The sequence below is a fragment of the Pogona vitticeps genome, chromosome 2, assembly GCF_051106095.1.
Source record: "Pogona vitticeps strain Pit_001003342236 chromosome 2, PviZW2.1, whole genome shotgun sequence".
Lineage (NCBI taxonomy): Eukaryota > Metazoa > Chordata > Lepidosauria > Squamata > Agamidae > Pogona > Pogona vitticeps.
This window is the reverse complement of record NC_135784.1, coordinates 136,536,687-136,563,079: the sequence shown is the minus strand read 5'-3', so window position 1 is coordinate 136,563,079 and position 26,393 is coordinate 136,536,687. Positions and strand designations below refer to the sequence as shown.

General features: G+C 43.4%; 1 protein-coding gene across 2 annotated transcripts in view; it reads right to left on the bottom strand.

The window, feature by feature from the left end:
* Positions 1-438: 438 nt before the first annotated feature.
* FDXR (ferredoxin reductase) overlaps positions 439-26,393 on the bottom strand; it is a 47,320-nt gene continuing 21,365 nt past the window's right edge. For both annotated transcript variants that reach the window (XM_020806313.3, XM_020806312.3), the window contains exons 4-12: positions 26,143-26,265; positions 20,792-20,905; positions 18,884-18,985; positions 16,691-16,798; positions 15,711-15,795; positions 9,305-9,504; positions 7,883-8,054; positions 7,350-7,523; positions 439-1,420 (exon numbers count right to left, since the gene is read on the bottom strand). In XM_020806313.3, the coding sequence (XP_020661972.3) occupies positions 1,290-1,420; positions 7,350-7,523; positions 7,883-8,054; positions 9,305-9,504; positions 15,711-15,795; positions 16,691-16,798; positions 18,884-18,985; positions 20,792-20,905; positions 26,143-26,265 (1,209 nt within the window). In that variant the 3' untranslated portion in view covers positions 439-1,289. The remainder of the gene's footprint in view (positions 1,421-7,349; positions 7,524-7,882; positions 8,055-9,304; positions 9,505-15,710; positions 15,796-16,690; positions 16,799-18,883; positions 18,986-20,791; positions 20,906-26,142; positions 26,266-26,393) is intronic.

Genomic DNA, 26,393 nt, shown 5'->3' with positions numbered 1-26,393 from the left:
CAGTTGTTAATAGAGTCTGTGTAATCCTCTTGAATGAGACGAAGGATTAAAAACCTGTCTTCATTTCAGTATCGCAGAACACTGTTCTTGTAACGCTTCATGAACTCAGAGGACCTTACCCTACACAAACTGGGAGGACACGGATAACGCTCATCCCAACTTGCTACTGTGGCATGCCTCAGGAGCAATCTAATTAGTCACGCATCCCTGTTACTTTATCTACAGCAGTAATCCAACTTCTGTTTGAGTTTTCCACAAGAAATGACAATCATTGCCCATGATTTATTGACAGTGAGTGCAAGCTCAAAGTTGAGGAAGGACCGGTCAACTTTGTAAAGAACCGCCCTACTTTTTCCAGCTACCGCAAGAGGCCAGCCGGCTTACGTTAAGTCAAATGCACACATGCTAGATGAGAAATGGAAACTGAGCCTGCTGACCTAGGTTCACATTTTGTTCGAAAAAGAGTTTTATTTTAAAATGATTATACAGTCTGCAATCTGACATCAAAGTTGGAAAATTGGTGGATAAGAATAATTGACTTTCAGGGTGAAGGGGAAAGGTAACTGATACACTTGTCTTCGTGTCTATTCCATCCAGGTTTAATTCTTCTCTCACATGTGTGTTGTACAGCTTGGTTTTATTCACAGGTCCAAACAGGTGTTGGAAGCAGGTTACAAAACGGAGTCCTCCATAAAGTCAACTGTGAGAGTTGTATCACTTTGGATCAGGTCAAAATGATGCAAGAGGTTTTAAAAAAGTGATCAAGATTGTCTTATTATTCACAAGATCTGTATAGAGGAATAATCACTAGCACTATCTTCCTCAAATGGCTTGTATAAACCTTTTTTATCTAGTGATATAAATCAAGAGAATACTCCCACAAATGTATGCAGGAATAAATTAAGGCACCAAATCCTCCTCTTAATCTCTCAAAAATTAACCGTTTTGAATACTTTAATGGAAAGGGTCTCTTTTCAGCAATGAGTATGGCAAAAAGGGAAGCGAGCCTCTGCATGTTCAGGTGATGGTTGGAGCAGGATTTGACTCAAAAGGAAGTTCTAGACAAACACAAGAGACCTGCTGCCAAAAAAGTGCACAAAGCTCTGAGCTGGAACCAAAGTCTACTGTTGATAATGACAAACTGGCTTTAGCAATTTATATCATTCAGAACTCTGAAATAGTGTATCATCTCTGATAGAAGTCTGCCTGTTCCATTTTCAGAGTCTAATAGAATGAGGAAAACGAGCAGCACCATCTTCTATAGACAGAGAACGTGGGTGACTCTCCATTTAGTGGCCAATCAATTCCAGCATTTCTCGTGGATCTACTATCTTCTCCCGAGGCTTCCCAGCCAGCTTACCCCTTGCCACTTCAGCAGCGTCAATCTTCTCCCAATCCGAAAAAGAAACCGGTCGGACCCCTGATAATTATCATGAAAAGGGGAAAAAGAATACAGAAATCAGCCTCCTCTCAGTTAATCACACATGCAAACCACAGGAGCCCATACAGCTTTCGATTACACCCTTCTTCAGAATTAAAGGCAAGCTTTGCCCATCAATTACTCAGCAGATTCAAGAGTGCGGGTCAAATGAGATTAGTTATTTCACAGAAGAGTCTCATAATGGTGTGACTCTACCTTAAGGGATGAACTGCCTTTGATTCACTGAAACATCCTGAATTGGTTTAGAGAGAGCACACTAATTGAAAGCATTTTAATATAATGACAGTAAAGGAGCCAGGTGGGTTTTAGAATGCATATCCAACTACACCAGGGAAAGATTAGTACAAAAATAATTACAATTCAATAATCTCTGCAAAACCAGACCTGGTTCTGCTGGTCCTTTTCCAGGATTCACATGCTACTTAGAAACTATCAAAGTCTGGGATTCTGTGGCTGCATTTCACCAAAGTTCACCAAAGCTATCATTTTCCACATTATTACTCCCATAGCTTTATACACATCAGCTATGGATTACTTCATGTACCATCTATTATCCATGTAAGGGGTGGGCACACCAAAAGCCCAGGAACCTTGAAGCACCTAGTCTCATAACTGGAACACCCCCTCCATGTTTTTCTTCCAAAAATGGGGGGATACTGAAAATGACACCTTGTGTTCTCTACTGTACCAAAGCAAAATTGAAATTGCTTTTTAAAAACTTGGGGTGGAGGCACCAAGGATACCAAGAACCCCTCCTGCATGCAAATTTGTTCCTCATGCCCCCTAGAAGGCACAAGTACATTTTCTGAGCCACATTTTTTTCAAAACAATAATGTAACAGTTATCGGAATATGGAAGGAGTGATAGGGACACACTTGGACACCCAGAGACCATTTTCAGCCCACAGGCTGCTTGTTGCCAACATCTCGTCCACACAGATTTTCCTGCCTTGTAGCCAATTATGTATACAACACCAGACACTGTTGCTTGTACTTTACTCGGCTTTGCTATTATTTCAGCTTGTTAATTCACTTTTGATCCCATTTATTTAAGGGTATAAGCTATACCATGCATAGAAAAGATGGAGAGATAGATAGGAGTTCCAATTTGTTGGATTATGTCCAAGCAACAAATAGGCACATACACTTTTATGACACAATTATATATACATGAACTATCTACAGGAGGGGGGGGAGAGAGAAAGAGTTGTTGTTTAGTCGTGTCCGACTCTTCGTGACCCCATGGACCAGAGCACGCCAGGCCCTCCTGTCTTCCACTGCCTCCTGGAGATGGGTCAAATTCATTTTGGTCGCTTCGATGACGCTGTCCAACCATCTCGTCCTCTGTCGTCCCCTTCTCCTCTTGCCTTCACACTTTCCCAACATCAGCGTCTTTTCCAGGGAGTCTTGTCTTCTCATAAGATGGCCAAAGTATTGCAGCCTCAGCTTTATGATCTGTCTCTCCAGTGAGCACTCGGGGTTGATTTCCTTCAAAATAGACAGGTTTGTTCTCTTTGCAGTCCAGGGGACTCTCAAGAGTCTCCTCTAGCACCACAATTCAAAAGCATCAATTCTTCAGCAGTCAGCCTTCTTTATGGTCCAGCTTTCACTTCCATACATCGCTATTGGAAAAACCATAGCTTTGACTATGCGGACCTTTGTCAGCAAGGTGATGTCTCTGCTTTTTAAGATGCTGTCAAGGTTTGTCATTGCTTTCCCCCCAAGAAGCAGGCGTCTTTTAATTTCATGGCTGCTGTCACCATCTGCAGTGATCATGGAGCCCAAGAAGGTAAAATCTGTCACTGCCTCCATATCTTCCCCTTCTATTTGCCAGGAGGTGATGGGACCAGTGGCCATGACCTTAGATCATTTTTTGCACTATCCTCTTTCACGCTCATTAAGAGGTTCTTAAATTCCTCCTCATTTTCTGCCATTAGAGTGGTATCATCTGCATATCGGAGGTTGTGGATATTTCTTCCGGCAATCTTAATTCCGGTTTGGGATTCCTCCAGTCCAGTCTTTCGCATGATGCATTCTGCATATAGTTAAATAAGCAGGGGGACAATATATGGTGGTCAGGCACTCCCATTTCTTTAAGGACTTGCCATAGTTTGCTGTGGTCCACACAGTCAAAGGCCTTTGCATAGTCAATGAAGCAGAAGTAGATATTTTTCTGGAACTCTCTGGCTTTCTCCATAATCCAGCGCATGTTAGCAATTTAGTCTCGAGTTCCTCTGTCCCTTCGAAATCCAGCTTGTACTTCTGGGAGTTCTCGGTTCACATACTGCTGAAGCCTACCTTGGAGGATTTTGAACATAACCTTGCTAGCATGTGAAATTAGTGCAATTGTACGGTAGTTGGAGCATTCTTTGGCTCTGCCCTTCTTTGGAATCAGGATGTAGACTGATCTTTTCCAATCCCCTGGCTACTTGCTGGTACTGTATATTGAGTGTAGCACCTTAACAGCATCATTTTTAAAAGATTTTAAAGAGTTCAAGTGGAATGCCATCACCTCCACTGGCCTTGTTGTTAGCCATGCTTTCTAAGGACCACTTGATTTCACTCTCCAGGATGTCTGGCTCAAGGTCAGCAACCACACTATCTGGGTTGTCCGGGATATCAAAATCTTCCTTGTATAATTCTTCTGTGTCTCAGAGAGAGAGATGTAGAAATCTGCCAGGTGCAAACTGGTTCTTAGCACCTGTCAGCTGCTTTCTGCCTGCCGGTTTCCCTCTGATTTCAGACAGATAAGTAAATGACAGCACAGTACTCTCACCCAGACATGCCTTGTCCCCCGAAGGCTGTCTGATGTATCTAAAACCTACACGGCACAAACTTTTCATAATCCTCTATTGCTCAGACACCAAAGAACATCCCCAGGTTCTCTGATGCAACAGAGGATGTATGTGTCCAATCATTATGAATACCCATTTTCCTGCACAAAAAAATATTTTTGTAGAATCCTAATTTTATGCTAATGAGAAGTGAGCCTAGGTAGAAGGGTTCAAAACAGAATCCGAAGCCATATGAAGGGTGGCCATCCACCTGTTTTCCAGAGCCAATGATCTGCCAAAGATCATTGCTATTGGCCATGTTGCTGGTAATGAAATTGGCAATCACCTGGTCCATGGCTGAGGATATCAGAATATGAAGACCAAGAGCAGCCAGAAGGGTTGCCTTGGGCCATTGGACCCTCGTGGGAAGCAGGTGGCCGGAGAGGAGAGAAGCAGAGACAAGAACATATTCAGCCGATTTTGGCCAGGTTAGACTGGCTACCAGTTGTTGCCTGGGCCCAATTCAAAGTGCTGGTCTTGACATATAAAGCCCTAAACGGCTTGGGTCCTGGATACCTGAAGGACCGACTCCTTCCATACGAATCTACCCAGCAACTGAAATCTAGCCAGAAGGCACTCCTGAAAGAGCCATCCCTCAGTGAGGTGAGAGGGATGGCCTGTAGGCGGAGGGCCTTTCCGGCAGCTGCCCCCCCCCCCAGTCTTCGGAATGCCCTCCCAAACGACATCTGACTGGCGCCAACGTTAGTGGCATTTCGGCGCCAAGTTAAAAACTTCTTGTTCCGGAAGTTTTTTAACTGACGTTTTTAACTGAAGGTTTCCAATTTTAATTAACAAGTCATGGATCCAGATTGTTTTTTTTTTGTAGATTGTTTCTGTTTTTATTTTTGCTTTTGTAGAGTAGATTGGTTTCAGTGTCTGTTTTTAACTGAACTCTTTTAATTTATGTTGGAAGCCACCCAGAGAGGGCAGCATACAAGTCAAATAAATAAATAAATAAACAAATTCATAAATACAAAGAGGCTGAAGAAAGGAGTCCAAAACACAAGTGGAAACACTACGTGGCACCACTCCTTGGCTCCTGGAGGCCTCAGATTTGCTTCTGGTACATCCCACTCCTAAACTAAGGCTGGGCCACTTCTAGAGGTCTGGAGGGTTCACACTCCTATCTCTGGATCTTGAAGGGCTCTTGGCCTACAAGTCACACATGTATCATCCATGCAGCAAATCATCCCATAAGGCACACAAAGTAATTAGTGCTTTGGCACAATACTTCCTGAGTTCATGAACCAACATCCTGAAATTGGGAAAAATGTTACGTATTCACGGCCGAAGGCACTTGAGACTAGCAAAGGTGGGTGGGTAGGTCAGGCGTATAATCATCCTGCCAACATGGTTGCCAAAGAAGCTGTTAGGCTGCCTACTCAGAGCCATGTACGTCCCAAGGTGCCTGGGTCTGTCAAAGTGCAGTGCAATCCTTCTTTGATTCAGAAATTAAGTCCCACTGCATTGAGAGAAGCTCCCTCCCTACTGGGTGTCTTTAGGATGATACTTTGCTGACCACACAGCCGCAAGGTAGTTGCACCTAAGAGATCCCTACCCTCAAACTCAGAAATTTTACTAACAGAGCATAAGGGGGAGGGCTTTTGACAAAATGCTGCAGTAAGCCCAAGATGATACCTGTGTCACTTCTGCACAAGATCCAAGAGGGTCTTTCCCATCTCCCCACCCCCAAGCATCACATTGACTCGTAAGAGACTAGAAGACCTTGAGGACTGGTACAGTCTTGACTCATACATTTCTGACCCCACTCAGGCACAGATACCTTCGTGAAGACAAAACTGATGAAGTCCAAACCAAACCAGAAAGCATACTGGGCCTCAGAAACCCAAGTTCAAGTTCAGGTACAAGCTCTTTAGGTTACCTTGGGGCAAATTCTGTCTTTCAATGTTTGCTCACTCCCCCACTGTCCCTAGTGAAAACTGAACAGTGTTTCTCAAAGCAGGGAGGTGAGGCTACTTAAGGACTGCAAAGCAGTTTAACTGGAAAAAAGAAAAAAGAAAACCAAGAACATTGGATTCTAACAAAACTCTCAGCGTTTTGGCTTCTGGGAGATGACATTGGCACACACTGCTCAAAATCAATGAAGATGAGAACAAAAACAAATTTAAAAACTCGATGGTAGACAATCTCAAGGTTTCATGAAAAAATAGAAATACTTGAGGCAACCGGCAACAATGATTAATCAACACCATCATGAGTCCATTAATATACTAATTGAAAAAAATCTGGGCCAGCTTTTAAAAATTGAAAAGAAGTCTCCAACAATGTTTTAGAAATTCACCATTTTAAAAGAAAGAAGACAAAGTCCTATCCCTGTTCACCAAAAGCATATTCAAAAGCCTTAAATTTCCAAACATGTCTCATCATTTTGGGAGTGGGGGTTAAAACTTCCTGATGTTGACAGTAACTTGGGTCAGCAAGGCACACAGCAGCAAGAATTTTATATGCGAAACAGTCAAAAAAAGGAGGAGACTCCAACAACTCAGGAGTTAATAGAAAAAATTATTGAAGCAGCAGAGATGGATATTTTAACTGAAGTATTAAAACACAAAGACATTGCTGAGGTTAGGAAAAAGTGGGAACATTTCTATAATTGGATGAGAGATGAGAATACAAAAGGGTTAAATTATGAGAAAGAAAATATAAGATATAATTTTAGATTTTAAAGGTTTAGAAAAAATAGTAAGATACGTAAGTGTGAAGTAAGTTTAGTAAGAAACATACAAACAAATGTAATAATGATATATACTGTTCTCTATCACATTCTGTATTTGTATTTACCCCAATACTGTACCTTGATCCAAGTCCCCTTCCCCATAGTCTTTCCTTACCCAATGGAAATGAATAAAAAATTAAAAAGGAAAAAAAAAGCAAGTCTCGCTGAGCAGAAAAGGACTTGCCACCGCTGCTAAGTTGGTGGATACTCAAATCATTTTAATTTTACTCAAAATACACACATCGTTCAAGATCATCTGGTTCACTACTGGATTCCTCTAAGATTTCCATTAGGCAGGCAAGCAGGTGGGCAAGCTGATACTGCACAACCATTCTTACCACGGGACTGAAGGATGCTCCTCACAGAGTCAAAGCCTTCCTTGGCCAATGAAAGGTCCAACGCACCCATCTGCAGATCCTCCAGCACAGACTGGGCTGTATCAAAGCTATCGTTCATTGTAGTGATGATTACACCAGTGGGGCCCCTCTTTACCCAGCCACTACAGTAGAGCCCTGGAAAAGATAGCATGCAGTCAAACAAACATAGCTGTTGGCTCCAGTTCTTCACTTTAAAGAAGACCAAAAGAACTGCTGTGAACCTGCTTTCTCTGTCATGATCAAGATAAATGCTGAGGAGCCGTACCCCACAGCCGTACCTCGCATTCATGCAATGCAGTGGCCCTTCAAGGCCTGTTTGTGCAACTGCAACAAAGTGGTCTCTGGCCGGCTCAGTGTTCCTGAAGAGGAGCAAACAATCCAAGCTTCTTTCTTAAAAAAATAATAAAACATCCTAGAATTCGAGCCATCCATCTGGGCTATTAACTTAGCAGCATTCCTTTCAGAACACCTCCTCCTCCTTCTCCTCTACCAACCTGGTGCCCCAAGCACTCTGCCCATGTTGTTGGGGATGGTGCCCTGCTTGGGGTCAAAGGGTACAGCGGGGTCGATTGGGAGGCTCCTGTAACCGATGCTGCTGAGAATCAGTCCACACTTCAGCTCCTCAATCTCTCCAGTGGGAACGGCCTTTGCGGTGTCCCTCGAACCCTTAAAAGGAAAAGAAAAAAGGGGAAAGACAAATGGTTTTGGAAGGCATTGCATAACAGTCTCACAGCTAACAACCAGGCTTCTTCTTCTTTATCTTTTCAGCTTATAGTCTGCCCTATAGTGCATGCACTCTTTGGACAGTTCGCAATACATTAAAACCACACTGTAATCAATGAAACCGAGTACCTAACAATAAATAGCATAAAACAGAATAAAACTCAGCCCCTAGCTAAAAACCTAGCTTAAATAAATTAAATAAATTAAACAGGTTTGAGCATCTCGGGGGGCAAAGCACAAATAAAAAGTCGCTTTAAATCATACTGTGTTTACTATTTTCTTAAAAGCTGAAAGGGAAGGCACCTGACGAACCTCTGTGGGAAGCCTGTTCCAAAGGGATTAGATTAGATCAGTCTTGAGAGACTATGGGAACGTGCTCTGTATGGAGGACTTGGAACAGCGTCTAGTGTGGCTGAGGAGGCCAATTCAAGAGTGACCATCCCTTCCACGCTGAAAGTATCTTCAGTTCTTCCAAAGGGAAGGGGCCATGATTTTTTTTAAAGCATAATTCCTAGTATTAACTCTTTCAGCCTCTTTAGGTGTCACAATTCTTAACCCCTGGCATAACCTGGAAACTCCTCATACTGCAGCTAGAGTTTGGAACGTGGGGGGGGGGGACACAACTTCAGAAACCTCCAGAAGCAGCAAGACCACCACCACCCTTTCCCTCCAAAAAACCAGCCATGGGAGCTTCCACCCAAAGAGCCTCATGCAAACTCCCTGGGTGTTCCTAACAGAAAAGCAGCTCTAATGATAATAAGTCCTTTACCACAGCAGGGAGCAGCAGCTTGATCCTGGTTCCAGGCCCCTTCAGTTCACTCACAGTCTCTATCCTCAACCCCTACATCGCCATCTTGGCTATGCTGATCAGTTGTGCTATCAGAACATCCTCCCATCACTGATATGACTACCAAATTGATGGAGAGAACTATTTTCGTGCCACGAGGCAGAAAATGTTTCCTCAGGGAGACATCGTGCTGGCTTGCCGGGAATCTGCCATTTCAACTCGCAGAAAGCAGGCAATTACTCTGGTAGTTCTAATTAGATTGGGAGTATAAAGCCATTTTAAGCTTCATGCCGAAAGACTCCTGGGGGAATCCCCAAAACGAAATGGATGCAACAGACTGAGAGCCAGACTGAACAGGAAAGGCAAGAAGGGGGTGGGACACCAAGAGGAAATCCGGAGCTCATACTTCCAACCGGGTGACAGCCATTCGGATCGCTCGTGCCTGTGTTCCATCCGCAGTAGGCAACACCTCCAGTGGGCTGCGCAAGAACTTCAGGCTCCACTCTCGGGAGGCCGATGCCCAACGGCCTGCCACTTCCTCCCCAGGATCTTCCAAAGCTGTTTTAGCCATCAGCTCAGTCAGCCGTTTTCTAGGTCTGGGAACATCTGAAAATTACAAAAGCACTGCAGAAGCAAGCCCAAGGGGACCACCAGAACAACAGCTTCCCCACTTCTTAGTTCAGATGGAGATGAAAGAACATCCAGAAGGAAGATTATCTCGGCCTATGCATATCTGATAGATTATCCGGTTACCTGTTCGCTCCTGTCCCAGTTTCAAGGTGATGGTTTTAACCTACAAAGCCCTAAATGGTTTGGGACCTCAATATCTGGCTGAGTGCCTCCTTCCAGTTAGGTCTGAATGTCCAATAAGATCGTCACAGGCAGGGCACCTGACAGTTTTTACCTCAAGAGAGGCCTGAAAAACAACCACCAGAAATCGGGCCTTCTCGGCAGTTGCCCCGCAATTGGGGAATACCCTCCCACCTGAAGTTCACCTGGCTCCCTCAATAGGCACCTTTAAAGATATTAAAGACCCGGATGTTCTTTCCCAAACAACTACCAATGCAACAGTATCTCCAATAATGCACTAAATTATATGCCACTGTATTTTATGCTATTAATTATATTAATTGCATGTATTGTGTTCACTTCATGGGACGAGTTGTTAGGGGCTGTGCTGCAGAATTAGCTGGAGTTTTTACGGATATTTTCAATCTATCCTTGTTGTTGCAGTGTTCTGTCCCCACTTGCCTGAAGACATCTATTATAGTGCCAGTCCCAAAGCAGTCAGCTGTGGTATCTCCCAATGATTATAGACCAGTAGCTTTAACATCTGTTATTATGAAATGTTTTGAGAGATTGGTGCTGGATTACATTAAGGCTAGTCTTCCACCTTCTTTGGATCCATGGCAATTTGCATACAGGAGAAATAGATCTACTGATGATGCTGTGTCCATCGTACTCCATACTGTATTGAGCCACTTAGAACAACAGGGAACTTATGCGAGGCTGTTGTTTGTGGATTATAGCTCTGCTTTTAACACCATTCTACCAAATAGGTTGTTTTTAAAAATGATCAACCTGGGATTACCTCAGGAGATCTGCATGTGGATAAAGGATTTTCTGACAGATAGGCCACAGTCAGTAAGGATGGGATCCCACCATTCTTCTACCCTGGTACTAAGTACAGGAGCTCCCCAGGGCTGCGTGCTAAGTCCCTTCCTCTATTCCCTGTACACACATGATTGCACCCCACTATATAACACCAATGCAATTATTAAATTTGCGGATGATACGACAGTGGTGGGACTCATAAATAAGAACAATGAGTCTGCTTATAGAAAGGAAGTACAAAGATTGATACTATGGTGTAAAGAAAATCATCTCACACTTAACATCAAAAAAACTAAAGAACTCATAATTGATTTTAGGAGGAAGAGAAATGTACATTTACCACTGTACATAAACGGTGAGGAATTGGAGAGAGTTGGTAGTTTTAAATTTCTGGGTACTTACATCTCAGAGGACCTCTCATGGACTATAAATGCCAACATGCTAATAAAGAAGGCACAGAAGAGGCTGTATTTCCTGAGAATGCTCGGGAAGTTAAATTTATCACAGCATTTACTTCTGTCCTACTACCGTAGCACCATTGAGAGTGTCCTAACCTATGGCATTCTGGCATGGTTTGGGAGTAGCTCTGTAGCGAACAAAAAAGCTCTACAGAGAACCATTAAAATTGCCCAGAATATCATCGGGCTCCAGCTACCAACCCTGGATGACATCTTCACATCCCGCTGTCTGAGGAAGTCACACAGCATCCTGAGAGACTCTTCCCATCCTGCTTATAACTTTTTTGAACTGTTACCGTCTGGCAGAAGATATAGAACAATTAAGACTCGGACCACACGTTTTCTAAATAGTTTTTATCCTAGAGCTATAATTGCAATTAATAATGAGCTTAAAGACCACCAGTAGTGAATAATTAGTTGGACTGTGTTACTTGGCCTGAGGTGTAGATGTTTGTATTTTTAGTGGGGGACTTCTAGTGGGTGGGGAGTGCTTGGGGAATGTTATGTGTGTGCATGTGTCTGGTCTCTGGGTGTCTGTGAATTTCGTTGTATGGTATACTGTGTATATACTTACAATGACAATAAATTATATTATTATTATTATTATTATTATTATTATTATTATTATTATTATTATTATTATTATTATTATTATTATTATTATTATTATTATTATTATTATTATTATTTTAACTTTTTATTTCTATAACACACACATACATACAAAACAAACAAAAACATATGAAACAATCAAAAGACATATAAAACAAACAAAACATATAGGTGGGGAGGTATTTCACATTCAAACTTATCCATTATATAATTCTGACTACAACCGACCTTATGCCCTAGTCCCATACTAAACCATACTACAGTATATCCATATGTATCTATTCATATTATATTTCATATCCCTATTTCAGATATTTAGTTCAACATCTAACATCCTAAATTTATAGTAATGTTTATAGATTCTTTCTCCTGCATTTTCATCTATCCAATTATATTTCAGAATATCATACTTTACAATCTTCAAAATCAACATTCCCCAAAATACAAAAGGATATATATGTCTAACCTTATCTATATGCATGTTATAAATTCATAGTCGTGCCCCGCTTAACGATTACCCTGTATAATGACGAATCCGCTTCACGACGATGTTTTTGAGATCGCAAAACAATGTTTTAAATGTTTTTTTGCTTTGCGAAGATTGGTTCCCTGCTTCGGGAACCGATTCTTCGCATTACGACGATCAAAACAGCTGATTGTCAGGTTTTCAAAATGGCCACTGGGTGCTCAAAATGGCTCCCCGCTGTGTTTTTGGACGGATTCCTCACTCTACAGGCACCGAAAATGGCCGCCCCTATGGAGGATCTTTGCTGGACGGTGAGTTTTTCAGCCCATTGGAACACATTGAACGGTTTTCAATGCGTTTCAATGGGCTTTTTTATTTCGCTTTACGTTTTCGCTCTACAGCGATTTCGCTGGAATGAATTAATGTCGTTAAGCGAGGCACCACTGTATGTTTAATATCTCTATATGGGTGCCTCAAAATCAATTTCCTCTAAATATTATGTTCATCATAAACATTTCCGATTTCATCATTAAATATACTGTACTTATCTACCAATAAAATCCAAACATCCTTCACTTTATTTATGATATTTTAATTTGAACTTCAACTTTGATGTATTATTTTGTTATTTTATGGTTTTGTTACTGGCCCTGGCTGCCAGAAGGGCAGTATATAAATCAAATAAATAAACAAAATAGTGAGTTAGGTATCTGGTTGCGGAGCCAGAAATTGTTCCTCATAGTGTATCCCAGAAGAGCCAGCCTGTGTGGCCTTGGGGGCAAGCTGCACAGTCCCAGAATGCCCCCAGAAGAAGGGAATGGCCAACCACTTCTGAGTATTCTCTACCAAGAAAACCCTGAGAAGAGTTGCTATAAGTCAAAATTGACTTCACGGCACACAGTTAATTTAAAAAAAATGCATATCTGAAAAGCTGACAATCTTCCATGGGAATTCTGCAAGCCAAAGGAAGGATATAAGAAATTAAAGTTAGGACTCCTTTAACTCCGGTAGCTGGCGCTGGGCTCAGGAACAAAATATGAGGAATAGGTCAACAAGATTCTCCTTCCTCCCCAGCCCTTCCTCTTGAACAGATCCACTTGCAACGAGGGACTGCAATCTGCTATGCAGAAGGATCAAGCTGAATCTCACTTCCTCATGAGCAGATTTCTGGATGGGAAAGCAGGCAACAATCCACACAATCTGAAGTTCCAGAGTCATGTATGCTTATTAGGGCAGGCCCCCCTAGACTACCTCAAATTAGCCACAAGAAACATGTCCCATTGATTTTGGTAGTGGGTCTATTCTCACGCAACTGAAAGTTGGTTCCAACCCAAAGTCTGCAGAAAACCTAGAATGAACTCCAAAGGGGAGAACTGCAGTCAATTAGCAAGCTATTTCCTTTTCCATTAATGAAAGGAGGAAAGTTATTTGAGTCTTAGTCAAACAAGAAGGAGTCCTAGCTAGCATGAAAGGCAGACTACAGTTACATGTCCCAAATACAGCTGCATCCCGAGGGAGCGACCATGGGCATGAGGGTCTTCTAGGACTGGATGCCAAGAAGACCTTTTCATCTGCTTAAAAATGTAGCTGGGGGAAGGAGATGACAAAAAAAGCTGATTTGGACTAGGGCCACAGCCACTGAAAGAAAAAGTGTAGCTCTTGGTTTATACTGTCTGCCTAAAATCACTATGAGCCCTGTTCCCCACCCTTGCAGGTGAAGAGATGGGTACTTTAAGCAAAGGAGAAAAAGAAATACTGTACATTGAGAAAATCACACAGTTCTCATCTCACATCTGATTTGGCCCTGGCAGTTCAGCAAAGCAAATATTATTCTCGTGGCTAGCTCAATGAAATGAGAAGGGGAAGCTTCAGTTTTTAAAACTTGCTTTTTTTCCATTTTGAGGCAAAAACAGCATTCTGTTTTCAGCTGAAGATCTCCAGCGTTCACTTCTTGAATGTAATCATGTGAAAGATCATAGCAATTAACAATATCAGCACAAAAAAACACCTACAGTTGAGGTGTACAGAATACAGCCTCCTTCAGTTTATGCCACACAAAACACACCTCTGACTAACCCCTCTGCACATTCCCCTTCCCTCCCCATTTTTCGGTGAACTGGAGATGCAGAGAATAACTCAGTTAAACACAGCACAAACGTTCCCTGGAGGTGTCTACAGAGAAGCCTCTGGAAGTCTCTGATCCGAGAGCCATCTCAAGGTTAGATAGCTGCTGTTGCAGCTCATTGCCCTTTGGAGCACTTCGGTTCCATCCAACAATATGCACACATCAGTCACTTTATTATTATAAAGCGATACTCAACAGGAAACCGAGACACAACAGGAAGCATGCTTTGCACGCTAATAACCCAGTGAACCAAGCCACTTCCATCCAGCATACACCTGCATGGCGAAAAACTATCCTGGGTTAACCTTCAGGCCAACTCCCACGCAATTCAGAGACAGGGAAATTCACCACACAGAGTTTCCTGTGGCCTCGATCATTAGTCACTCACTGGCTAGTAATGTATGAACCATCTGAGAGGTACAAAGTGCTGCACACAATTAAAGATACTAACAAGACTGTCATTTAATTGGATGACACATTCCATGCTCTGAGGGGATGATTCAAAGACACAAAGAGACACCGTGAGAATAAGAAAGATCAAATAAAAATTGTTCACTGGGGACAGAGAAGCCTTTGGCCCTCCAGATGTTTTAGATCACATTTCTCAAAAGCCCTGGCCAAGATGCCCATTATACCATAAAATGCTAAATAATAAGGATGATATTTGTAGTCTAAAACTTCTGAAGGCAAAAGTTCGCACCCTTGCTAGTTCAGATCCTGTGCGGGGGTTCCTTCATGTCCTGTGCTTTCATTGGAGCCCAGCTTCTCTTCATGCCTCCAGCCACTCCCTCGAAATGGAAATGTGGGCCTCTGTTGTAGTGAAAAAAGCTTCACTTGCCCCAGCCATACAGGCAAAGTTAAAGACTGCAGTTTTTTCCCCTCAACGTCAGAAATGGTGAGGAATTTCCTGATGCTCCTGACAGACTGCTTGCACTGATGAGAAGAATGTATTTTTTCCTTTTCTTTTCTTGCACAAAACTGACACATATTTGTGCAGAACTGTACCATGTGTGGAATTATACAAACTTTGCAAGGTGCCAAACAGGAGTATTCCAGAACAGCAGTTCCTAACACGCGTTCTTGGACTGCAACTGCCAGAAGCCTTCACTACCAACTATGTCGGCCGGGGTTTCTGGGAGCTGCAGCCCAAGAACACCTGGGTCACCTAAGGTTGGGGACCACCATTCCAGAATATCCCAGCCAGCATAGCATGCTGAACAGGGAGACTTCTAGATTCCCCTGATTCAAATGCCATGCTGGCTGGGGAATTCTAGGAGTCCACCTGGATGTTGTAGTGCAAAAAAAGAGTAACTTTGATACATTTACTGTAGCATCTGGCATTTCGATAGTGTGGCTTGCAATGGCCGCTGATTCAGCAGCAGCAGGAGAGTTCAAGGACTACATGTGGCTTTAGTGTTGTGCATGAATGCTAGAGACATGTACACTCCCAAAACCTTTATTTATGGGCGGGGGGGTATTTACAAGATGCTAAAAGGATGTGGCATTACTTTTTAAACAGGCACTGGTTGATCCTCACCTTTGATTGCCTCTTCAAGGCCCTTGAAGTCTGCAGGACTCAGAACAGGTCTAGCACTTGGCAGGTTGATCATTTCCCGCAGTTCCTGAGGTTTTCAGACAGACACACATTAGACCGCATACTTCATGCCTGTGAGTAGCAGAAATATGTAATTCTGGGAAGCTGCAACATAATAGCTTTTAATTGTAAGTGTATAGTTTAAACTTGCATATATATTTATTTATTTACTCACTAATGACATTTGGAAACTGCTACATAACTTCTCTAGCAGTTCATAACAAACAAACAAACAATTTTATCTATCTGTTTGTCTGTCTTTTCATTCATTTGAACCACTTTAGAAACAAACATTGCCTGAAAAGCAATGTTAAAATACCACAAATGTCTTAACTAAATAATACAATACAAATTTATTCTACAGCCAAAGGCCCGATAACTTAACTAAATAAGTAAAGACACCACCATGTTCTGCTCTGGAATCAAGGCATGCCAGCACATTAAGTTTTCTCAGTCTCACTGCTATACATGCAAGCAAAACTGCACCAAGCAAATCAAGATACTTTTCAATGACAGCTCCGTCTCTCTTTCCCAGCTCCAACACCTAATTTCTACTAGGTAGGCTGACCTCCTAATTCCTGATCCCTGCATGGTCTACTGATTGGAGAAGGTTAGCAATGCAACCATGTGTGAATGCTCACTCTAAGCTTTTCTTCCCCCTTCCACACAGACCCACCTCTTCAGAAGTGTGAGGCTTGGGGCCACTCCAGTGGACAAAGCACCTAAGAGGCAAGGTAGCTGTGGTGGGTGTGCCACCTCTACCTCCAAAGGGCAATCAAGTGACTTCAGAAGTTAGTTGGAGAAAAAAAAACATGGACCTCTCCTTTGAACTAACCTGAACATTTACATTACAGAGGGAAAACACCCTTGTTGAAGCAAAGCGTTACTGACTCAAACCACCACCACCCAGCACCAAGATTTACCTTGATGGTGAAGGCCACCTGGAGAGGACCCCTCCTCCCTATAAGGCACACCCGCTTCACTTTGCTGCGGGCCAAGGCCACGAGCGCGTCTTCGGTGATATCTGTTTTCTAGACCAGGAGAACGACAGTATGATTGGGGATTATTAGGGCAGAAAACAAGGAAAGAGAAGAGCAGTGTCCATCCTTTGATCAGTTGCCCCCACAAATGAACTACACAGCCTTCCTTCACTGCAAGGCCCTGAACACAGACATAACAAGGCCACTGCATTCACTGCACAGATCTGGACAGTCGTATCCAGTTTCCAACACACTGCTGCCCAGCCCCCCCACTCCCCATTTTCTGGTATCACAGAACCAGCTGTGGCGATAGTGGGGAGCCTCTTATGAAGGGAGCCTCTCATGAGTCCCCTTCATAAGTTATGTGCCACACTCAGGATTCAAACCCCAACTTTAAGGAATTCTAAATACTGCAGGCTTAATCAAAAGTGTGGGGTAATGTGAATAGCCAACATTGCTCTAAGGAGCAAAGCAATAGTATCCACACTGTTGTTAAGGAAAAACATTGAAATGACTTGACCAATTGTAACTAGAAATCTGAGGGGGACATGAGAAGGATTATTGAAAAGCACAAGAAACTGTCACATAGGAGAAACAGAAGTTCCAATAAGGCAAACATCTCTAGGGCTTTCTCAATTCATGGGTTTCTCTCATTTGCTAATGCTGTGAGGCATTTTTTTACATGGCTCAGAAAGATTAATTCTGTGGGACAACAACTGCCAGAGAACTTCCAGTGACGTGTAGCAGACAGAGTGGTGGGCTCAAATTCTCACCTAGCCATGGGAACCAACAAGGCATGTGGGTGTGGCAATGTAAACCCATTCACTAAATATCTTGCATACTTTAAAAACACAATTAAAGTTGTCATAAATCCTATCCAACTCCACACAATGTAACAGATAATTCCCCAAACTCCACTGGAAGCTCTGGGAGTTCCAATCCAAAAAATTCAACTTTGCCTGTTTATATAAGAAGCCCCAAAAGGCCCAATAGTGTCTTCAACATCGCTGGCACTGTTTTCAAGCTATAGAAGTGCTCATAGATATTTGGGTGCCTTTCACCCAAGGCAGAATAAACTGATTTAATCAGTGTCACATAGTTGGATTTAGTCCAAATAATAATAATAATGGTAAGAGAAAGACTGACTGTCGCTGGTGATGGATGAATAAAACTCAGTTCCTTTCCTCCCAATTCCCCCTTGGTATATCAATGAAAAACAGAGGCTGCCCCCTTGTGCTTCATTTAGGTACGGGATATACATTCAAAGAAACCAAGTCAAGAACTGCTGTTCTCTCTCCCTCATAGCTTCAAGGTCTCTACCAAGACAGAAAGTCAAAGCTGCCTCCAACATATGCCGCCTGCCACCCCCATATATGTTTTTTTTCCCTGGCCATTCAGTTCCTGCGGAATGGAAAAACATTTAGAAGATGTTCCCTCCAGTAAACTTACCACGCCTCATTCTACCTCACAAGATGCCTAGAGATCTAACCAGGAGCAGACTGAGAAAGATTAAAAGAAAAGAGTGCCAGAGACACAAATTGTTCTTCCCTCCCAAAGAAGGAAGACTATGTCTGGGAGAGGGCGAAGTGGAGAAACTGGAAGCAGAAAAGCAAGAATTTAAATGTTCGTTGTATTTAAGAAGTAGCAGAATGCGAGGCAAAAATGATCTGTTTTGTCCTCGTTAGTGCTGATCCTGGTGGCGGTGGGCTTTAAGGGAGCCCTTCACACATGAAGAGATAACCTGAGAACAAGAGAAGACTGATTTCCTTGCATCAAGAGTCTTAGCCACCTTCATGTTGAGCAGCAGCCCATCTTACATGCACATACAGCCAGCCACGATGCTGCTTCAGTTCCACCAGAGTCCTCACATTAATCCCTCCCTTAGCCCAAAGGCCTTCAGTCGCAGATGCAGGATGACCACCTCCCCACAGAGCTAAGCAGAAGGGCAGCTCTTGATCTGCAAGGCGAGAGTCCAACCAACTTGCACCAGTCCTATCACTGTTGTTAATTCAAGATTCTCCTCAAGTCTACCTTGAAGCACAAGCCATCTACAGAGATTAAAAAAGGATTCTTTTTAATCTTCTGAGTCATTTTACACAAAGCCTTGAAACCTGCGGGTGTTTGTTCTCAACTTACCCGAAGAATTTCAAGAGGCGATAAGAGAATCCGTGCAACGTCCAAAGCGACATTCCCGTGTCCCAGGACCACGGCGGTCTCACTGCTCAGGTCTGGTTTCAGCTGCAAAAGTAGAGAGATCCTTCATGTCGGCCACTTCAAACACTCTTCACACTGCATTTCCTCCCAGTCCAAGCTGACATAGAACTGTTCCACGGGCACAGGACCACCGATCCACGTGGTCCTGAACCCAGTTCTTTCCTCTTGGTTTGACAGAATCCTGTCAAGGAGCTAAACAGGACCCTAAACCTTAACCAGCCCACAAGAGGCATGAAAATGACCACAATACCCCTTAAAATAAACAGGCAGTGAAAAACTGTTAAGTTTTATAGAGACAACTCGTATTTCCTATTTTCCCCACGTGCATATCAGTTCTCTCTTCAAATACCGTATACGTCATGCAAAATGGGCCAAACATACATGTGCTTTTTCACCTCTACCACCCCTGAAATGCACACAGGGGCATTTGTCTCGTGCTATGGAATCCACACAAGGTTCCTCAAGCCACTGACATTCATGCAGACATGGTTTCCTCTGTTGCAGGGAGGCAAGCTCTCAAGAGCCGCAGGAACTGGCTCTATGACTGAGGGCATGGCTGCAGTAGCAAAGGTAAAGTGTCCGTCGCAGTCCATTAGTATTCTTGGCAGGTCGGAGGGTGCGTTATGGGCCGTCAAGTCACTTCCAATTTACGGTGACCCTAACATGGCCTTGCCATCGCCACACTCCAGGGAGTTTCCATAGCCAAGTGGGGACTTGAACCCAGGTCTCCTGAGTCCAAGTCTGAAACTCTAACCATTACACCACTCTGGCTTTCTCTATGCTATCCCTCCAAAGGCAACAAAAGTAAGTTTTTTGGACTACAGCTTCAAAAATAGTCCATAATGTTGCCCAGCTTTAGTTCCACCCTCCCCATACATACCCCTGGCCCCTATTTTATCCCATTTGTGACCCAGAGAGCTTTGTGGTTATGAGAGGATTTGAACCTGAACCCTTCTAGCCCTCGGAACTGCTGACAACATAGGCTGGTTCTCATTTTATGTGCTGTGGAAAATTAGGCCTCTTCACCTTTCAGCACTACGAACATGCAAGGGAAAGGAAGATGTTCCTTCTTTCTTCCTCTCCATCTATCTGGAGGAAAGAGAAACCCCAAATAGTTCCCCCCTCAGGCTCCCACATACATAGAAAGGGTTCTTTTGCAAAGCTGGAGACCAGATCAATCCCCCACTTCAAACAGCTATGCTAAAAATTTGGAAAAGTTTCTTTTCAAAAATCACATATCTGAAAATCTCTGATCCAGCATGGCCCAGCCATGTTCCCTGGGGGTTCTGCCAGCAGCAGTCCAAAATCGTACGACTTCTAAACTCTGCTCCTATTTCCCACAAGGAACTACCCTTCCCAAGGAAGAGGAGTTCTGGACCAGATCCAGGTCCATTTCACTTTCGTTGCTCTGCCATTCTTGCATTCAGCCAGAAGAGGCCAAAGCCACCTACACTGCTTTGTTGTGTGGAAATTGTGCCGATTTTCTACACCTGACAAACGTACAGTACTTCCTATCTGCAAGTAAAACATTTTCTGTGTGAAACATCGTGGCCTCTTCTTCATCCCACAGGTATCCGTGTCTCTTTGAGCTTTCCTTAGGGCACCTCTGCAAGAGGGAGCCAGTTAATCCTCTCTCTCTTCTGGATGTGCGAATTGTTCGCATTTGTAAATCTGAGGAGGATTTAATTTGATGTATGTTAATCTTTTCCAACTGCAGGCCTTTCAGCCAGCCACTAAGCTGAAGCTGGATGGCTGCGCTGAAACATGTGGAAAAAAGCCCACGGAGGTGGATGGGTGGGTGGGAAAAAGCAGGGGAGCCCACAGCCTTACATCTTTGTTCTCAGGAAGGCCGTTGTACCATCCCACAAAGGCTCTGGCCGTGTAAACTCCTCCAAGGTCCTCTCCTGGAATGCCAAGCTTCCGGCTGTCCTCAGCTCCATAGCTCTGGGGAGGGAGAGAGAGAGAGAGAGGTCAGAAGGTGGGGGAAAAACTTACAGATTTTACACAGTGCAAATCTTTTGCACAAATATACACACTTCCAATTCTTCTGACACCAACCTTTTTTCTTTCATAGAGAAAATGTTGCAAAAGGTTCGTTTATTTGAAATATTCACATGCCACCTTTCTCCTAATGGATCCAAGGTATTAACAGTATTAAAAGTATTCTCTGGGAATCCAAAATCCACACCATTTCTGTGAGAGCAAGAACAGTTAAGACTGCTCTGTTTCTTTCAGATCTTTCTTCCTCCTTGCCCCCCCCCAAAGCTCTTGTTGCATCTTTTTCCTGTAATACACAGACATCTCCATAGACACTGTTGTGCAGAGATGGGTTACACTGCTATTAGTCTTCAATAACCAATAGGACTGGCCTAACTGGTGTGTGGAGATGAACCCCCTGCAAAAATGTTCAATGCCTCCCAAAAGCATGCCCTCTTCCAGCAATTGGTGAAGCTGGGCTATGAAGGGGAGAAGAAATGTTTCTTCATTATGTGGGCGAGCAGGGAGACTGGCAGTCAGGTGCATCTGGCTACCCAGTAGCCATGGCATAGCAGGTGGAGTCACTGGAATGTCACCATTGGGAAAGCATCTGCCTGAATGCCATGACAAGAGGGCAGTTTGGGTGACCCTCCATTGCCACACTCTGCACTGCAGAAAGAGGGCAAGGCAGGAAAGGAGGCATTGGCTCACACTCCCAGTTTGTTTTCATCTGTCAGCAAAACCAGACTGGCTAAATGGCACCTTGACATCATCCCATTCCTTCCATCATCCCTGACTGGCTACCCTCTATCACAGTTCCGAGGAAGACCCCATTAATATTTTTTATTTTAAAAAAATATGATAGTAGCAATGCCAGAATAGTATCCAAGAGAGACATCTTGGAGGGAGAGGGCTTTGAAAATACCACCAAACCATCTGACACAACCTTAGTAAATTAATATTGTTAATAATAGCATACAGGAAGGCGTTAAAATGGGCTTATGTTGATACTGTACAGTATATCCAAATTAGTCTCCCAGAAACTGCTTTAATCAAAGAAAAAGAGGCCAGGAGACTTGTACATGAGTTTCCCAAGTCACGTTGAGTTTGCCCCAGGAAAAAGCAAACACCACCAATTCTAAAAGAGAAACCAACAAGAATCTACTCTTAGTGTGCCTAAACCTGTCATTTTACTTTATGCTATACTGGAGTAATGGCGTTTACAAATTTTGTAAGTTTGCATTGAAAATAAACCAAATGAAACTCAGAGGCATCTCCACTGGACAATTTCTCAGTAGGCAGAAGATGTTGTTCTAGGACTGCTAGCCACATACAGTAGCTATTTAGAATGCACAGCCAGTCAGAGAAAAGAAGAGTCAACGCTACAAACATGGTCAAATACACAGAGAGTCAAGACCAGACTTTTAAAAGCTGAGCACTTAATACCTTCTCCCTAGACCAACATCTCCCACAACAGGACTTTTTCCCTTACACTGTTGAACTTAATGAGAGAATCAAAAAATTTCTGCAAAGTTCTCATCAACACGTGAAGGAAATAAAATTCTCATCCAACCCTAATGCCCTTACTTGTCTAAATATTCTTTAACGTGTAATATGCTTGCAAACCATTGAGGTTGGATAGTAAAAACCAAAACAGAATTATCTTGAAACGGAGAACCGAAAAAATGCCTGGTAATTATTTCATGTTCCTTCCCATAAATCAGTTTCACCTTGTTTTGCAAGCCTTCATTTCAAAGCTTTCTTATGTTATGCTCCATATGCAATTTCTTCCCTAGTTAGGCTGCGCTTGCCAAAGAAGGAAGGAAATCGCTTGGTTTACACCAGGGGTTTTAAACTCACTTTACCTGGGGGCCGCTGGAGGCAGAGTCTGGGTGAGGCTGGGCCGCATCAGATTTTCCGCCAAGCGGAGCAAGAGCCCGAGGAAGCCGCCCAGGAGTTTCCTTAGCCAACAGACAGGTGGGCTGGCTGGCAGGCTGCAGTTCTGGATGGAGGGTGCAAGAGGTGCTGTCTTGGGAGAGAGCCGGCGAGCGAGGCAAGGCTTTTTTTTACTCTTGACAGCAGAGAATGTGTGGGCGCTTTGGGGGGGCAGGCAAGGCGAGGGCCACAAACTATCATCTGGGGGGGTGCAAATGGCCCCTGGGCCGCATGTTTGAGACCCCTGGTTTACAATCAACACCTACAAATCTAACTTCATTCCTCCTTAGGATAGAACAGTTTCTGCACCATGTCTAAAAATATTTATTCACATGCCCACACCAAACATGTCAGTCACATATTTAGCAATCACAGGAATGTTTTGGTTTCTAGAAAGTGAAGAGCAGACAGGAATACTCCCAACCAGACTGAAACTGCAATGGGGATAGGAGGGCTAGATAACAAAGGATGGCAGGGCTCGTGCACCTCCAACAGCCATAGAGAAAATGGGGCAGCTTACACTGGTTCCTTCTTTCCTATACCTAACAAAAGTGCAGAAACTTGTAATCCTCTTTTTGATTTAGTCATTCTAAATAAGTTTTTTTTTAAAAAAGACATTCACACAATAACTAGTCGCGTGTTTAATTCAACATCTAATTTACTAATGGGCCAAATCTTGTTGCTTAGTGTAGTAAGCTGGACTTAGGAGTAGGGCCATTGAAGAATGGGCCCACTAAATGGCATTTAATGAATCAACTCCTCTGTAAATTCTACTGATTCAATTGGGCTTACACTAACGGTGACTTCCTAGTCCGATTTACTATGCTAAGCAACAGGATTTTGGCCTCTGCTGAATTGTTCTAGCTCTCAAACAGTACAGTTCAACAGAGTCAGTTCCAAATGGAAACAGTAAAGGATTGCAACAGCAGAACAGGTCTTAGCAAAAAAAGAAGAAGAAAACATCCACTGAGAAAAAGTAGTTACAATGGTAGTATACAAGCAGAGGTGGGCAAAGTGCAGTCCATGAGCCACATGCAGCCTCCCCAGTGCGCCCCAGAAACCTTAAAGCAAATAATCAATCAATCAATCAATCAATCAATCAATCAATCAATCAATCAGGACACCTCCTGTTTGCTTCTCTTCCTCCTAAAAAATGGGTATTTTCAACCATTCCTGCACCTTAGTGTGCCCCAGTTCAGCAGCCTGCCCCCTCCCATAGTGCTGCTGCTGAGTCTGCACCTGCTGGAGGGGGCGCGGTGCCAAACTGCATATCAGCTGTTTATCCAGGAAATGAACCGTCAAACCAGATGTTCATGCTCGTCTCTAATTTGCAGTATACCTAGAGGAACAGGGTTGCTAGGACCACAGGAGCTGCGTGGGATCAGACAGCCCATCACCCTGAGGCAGTTGTTTTAATGAAGCCCCTTGTCTCAGGGGAAGCACTTCTTTAGTGCTTTGGCAAAGGACCTCCTCCTTCAGCCACTGCCACCACTGCTTCACAGAGCAATGATCCCCAACCTGGGGGCTGCCAATGATTGCAGACTGTAAGTCTCCGAATCCCTTTAGCTCTCTAAACTGAGCCTTTGGGGCATTTTACTCCATTTATAAGACCAAGCATGGGACACCATCATTTTCAAACTAACTGAATTTCTCTTTTAAAGAGGAATAAATTTTACAGATATAAGTCCTTCCTACAGAGAGGCATCTGAACGGTCACTGTTTACAGGTAAAACACTCATAAAGTGTTATTTTCCACCTGAGATGTTGTGCATTGTTTTCTGCCATTGGTCTAAAAAAATAAAATAAAAGAGAGAGAGAGAGAGAGAGAGAGAGACTGAACATTATGCTAATTTGAATGCCCTATTTACCTCTGGAGCAGTGAGAAATGCAATATCTACCATTACTCCTTCTCTTCTTTCCTATCCTGTAGTCCAAAAGATCTGAAAGCGATCAGGTGAAGAAAACCTGAAGTTCACCTTCTGCTTCTCCATTCCTCTCCTTCAACATGGTAAGAGTCTGGTGGAACCAGGGAGATCCCATGTGGGAGCAACTCCTGGCTGACAAGAGGAAACTCTCCTCCCGTCCAATAATGGCTTTCTCTTGGCTTGCACTGGGGGAAAGGGGGGGGTGGAGGAGAGGGGAAAGGCTACCAGAATTGCTTTGAATGCCTTCCATAAAGATCAAGGTTGCCAGATGTAAATCCTTGAGACCTATGATCCCAAAAGGAGATCACATCTTATCAGGCCTTTAACAGAACCAATGGAACTGATTCACCAAGAAATGCTAATACATATCTGAGTATTATCTCCCACTTCTGGTGTCACCTCATATGGGCCTGATGTGTCCTGATCTCAACCCAAACTGATTTTTGAACTTTTAAACACTTTTTCCCTTTGCTTGCTTGCATTTTAAAATTCAAGTTATGCCCCCAAGCAGTAGTTGGGCTCTATCCAAGGTAGGGCCTGAGTCATCTGCCCTGCTTCCAGAATGGGAGCTGCAGGTCCCTTTCTTCCCATGACCAGCCAGGGCACCGTTTCTTCCGTCCCCAAATAGCACTAAGAAGGAAAGGAGAGGGTGAACTTAAGGTTCACAGACAAGCTAGAAATACCAGTGGAGGATGCGTTAGCTGGCTGGTTTGTGAGGAAGCCAGTAAAGGCTGGGAGTGGAAGAGGCTGAGCAGCGAGCAGTGGCTGTAATGTGATGGGCAAGTATCTGTGATGGAAGGGATGATCCCACATTGACAGTCAGACAGAAGCACTGCCTGATGACAGGGTCAGGCCCTGGATACAGAGATTAGCATGTGTGTGTTTTTTTTAAAAAAACATGACTTTAAAAAGTATAAACTTAACCCAATGTGTAAACTTATTCAATAAATGCACCTGCTAGGAAAGCGAAGAGCTTATACCATGCCACAGGGAAAACTGCTATTGATATCGCTCTCATGTTCATCCTACTGTAATTGACAACCTCTGCATCTTGATCTTCCATTATTTCTGCATCCCATTTTCTGATTCAGACATTTTTATAGGTACCTACTCTGGGGTCAATCAGCACAACTCAAAGGCAAAGCAACACTTGGAAGTTCCATTTGTTTATTTTAATAGGGCTCCATCAGAGAAAATAATGTAAGGTCTTCAGGGAGATAAAAAGCATAGTCTTCAGTACTGGTGACCCTGGCACAGCTGGTTGAAGACATGTACGAGACAACAGATGTGACTCTCCTATTCGTAGAATATACCTTTCTAAATCACACAGATCAGCAAACTTACCAAGACCACTGCATGGTAGGCTTTCTGCAGTTCTTCCACAGTTATGTCCTTTCCCACGGTCACATTCCCAAAATAGGCACAGCGATCCAAGCAGGCCGTCTGAGTAAATGTGTTGATCACATTCTGTTGGGAGAGGTCAAGAGAGGTCCCATCTAAGAAGTTCTCCCCGCCAGCCCCACAGCGCCCAGGCAGGTGAATGACAAAGGTCCTCAATGACTTTGCCGCATCTGAGACACCATCTCCCTTTCCAA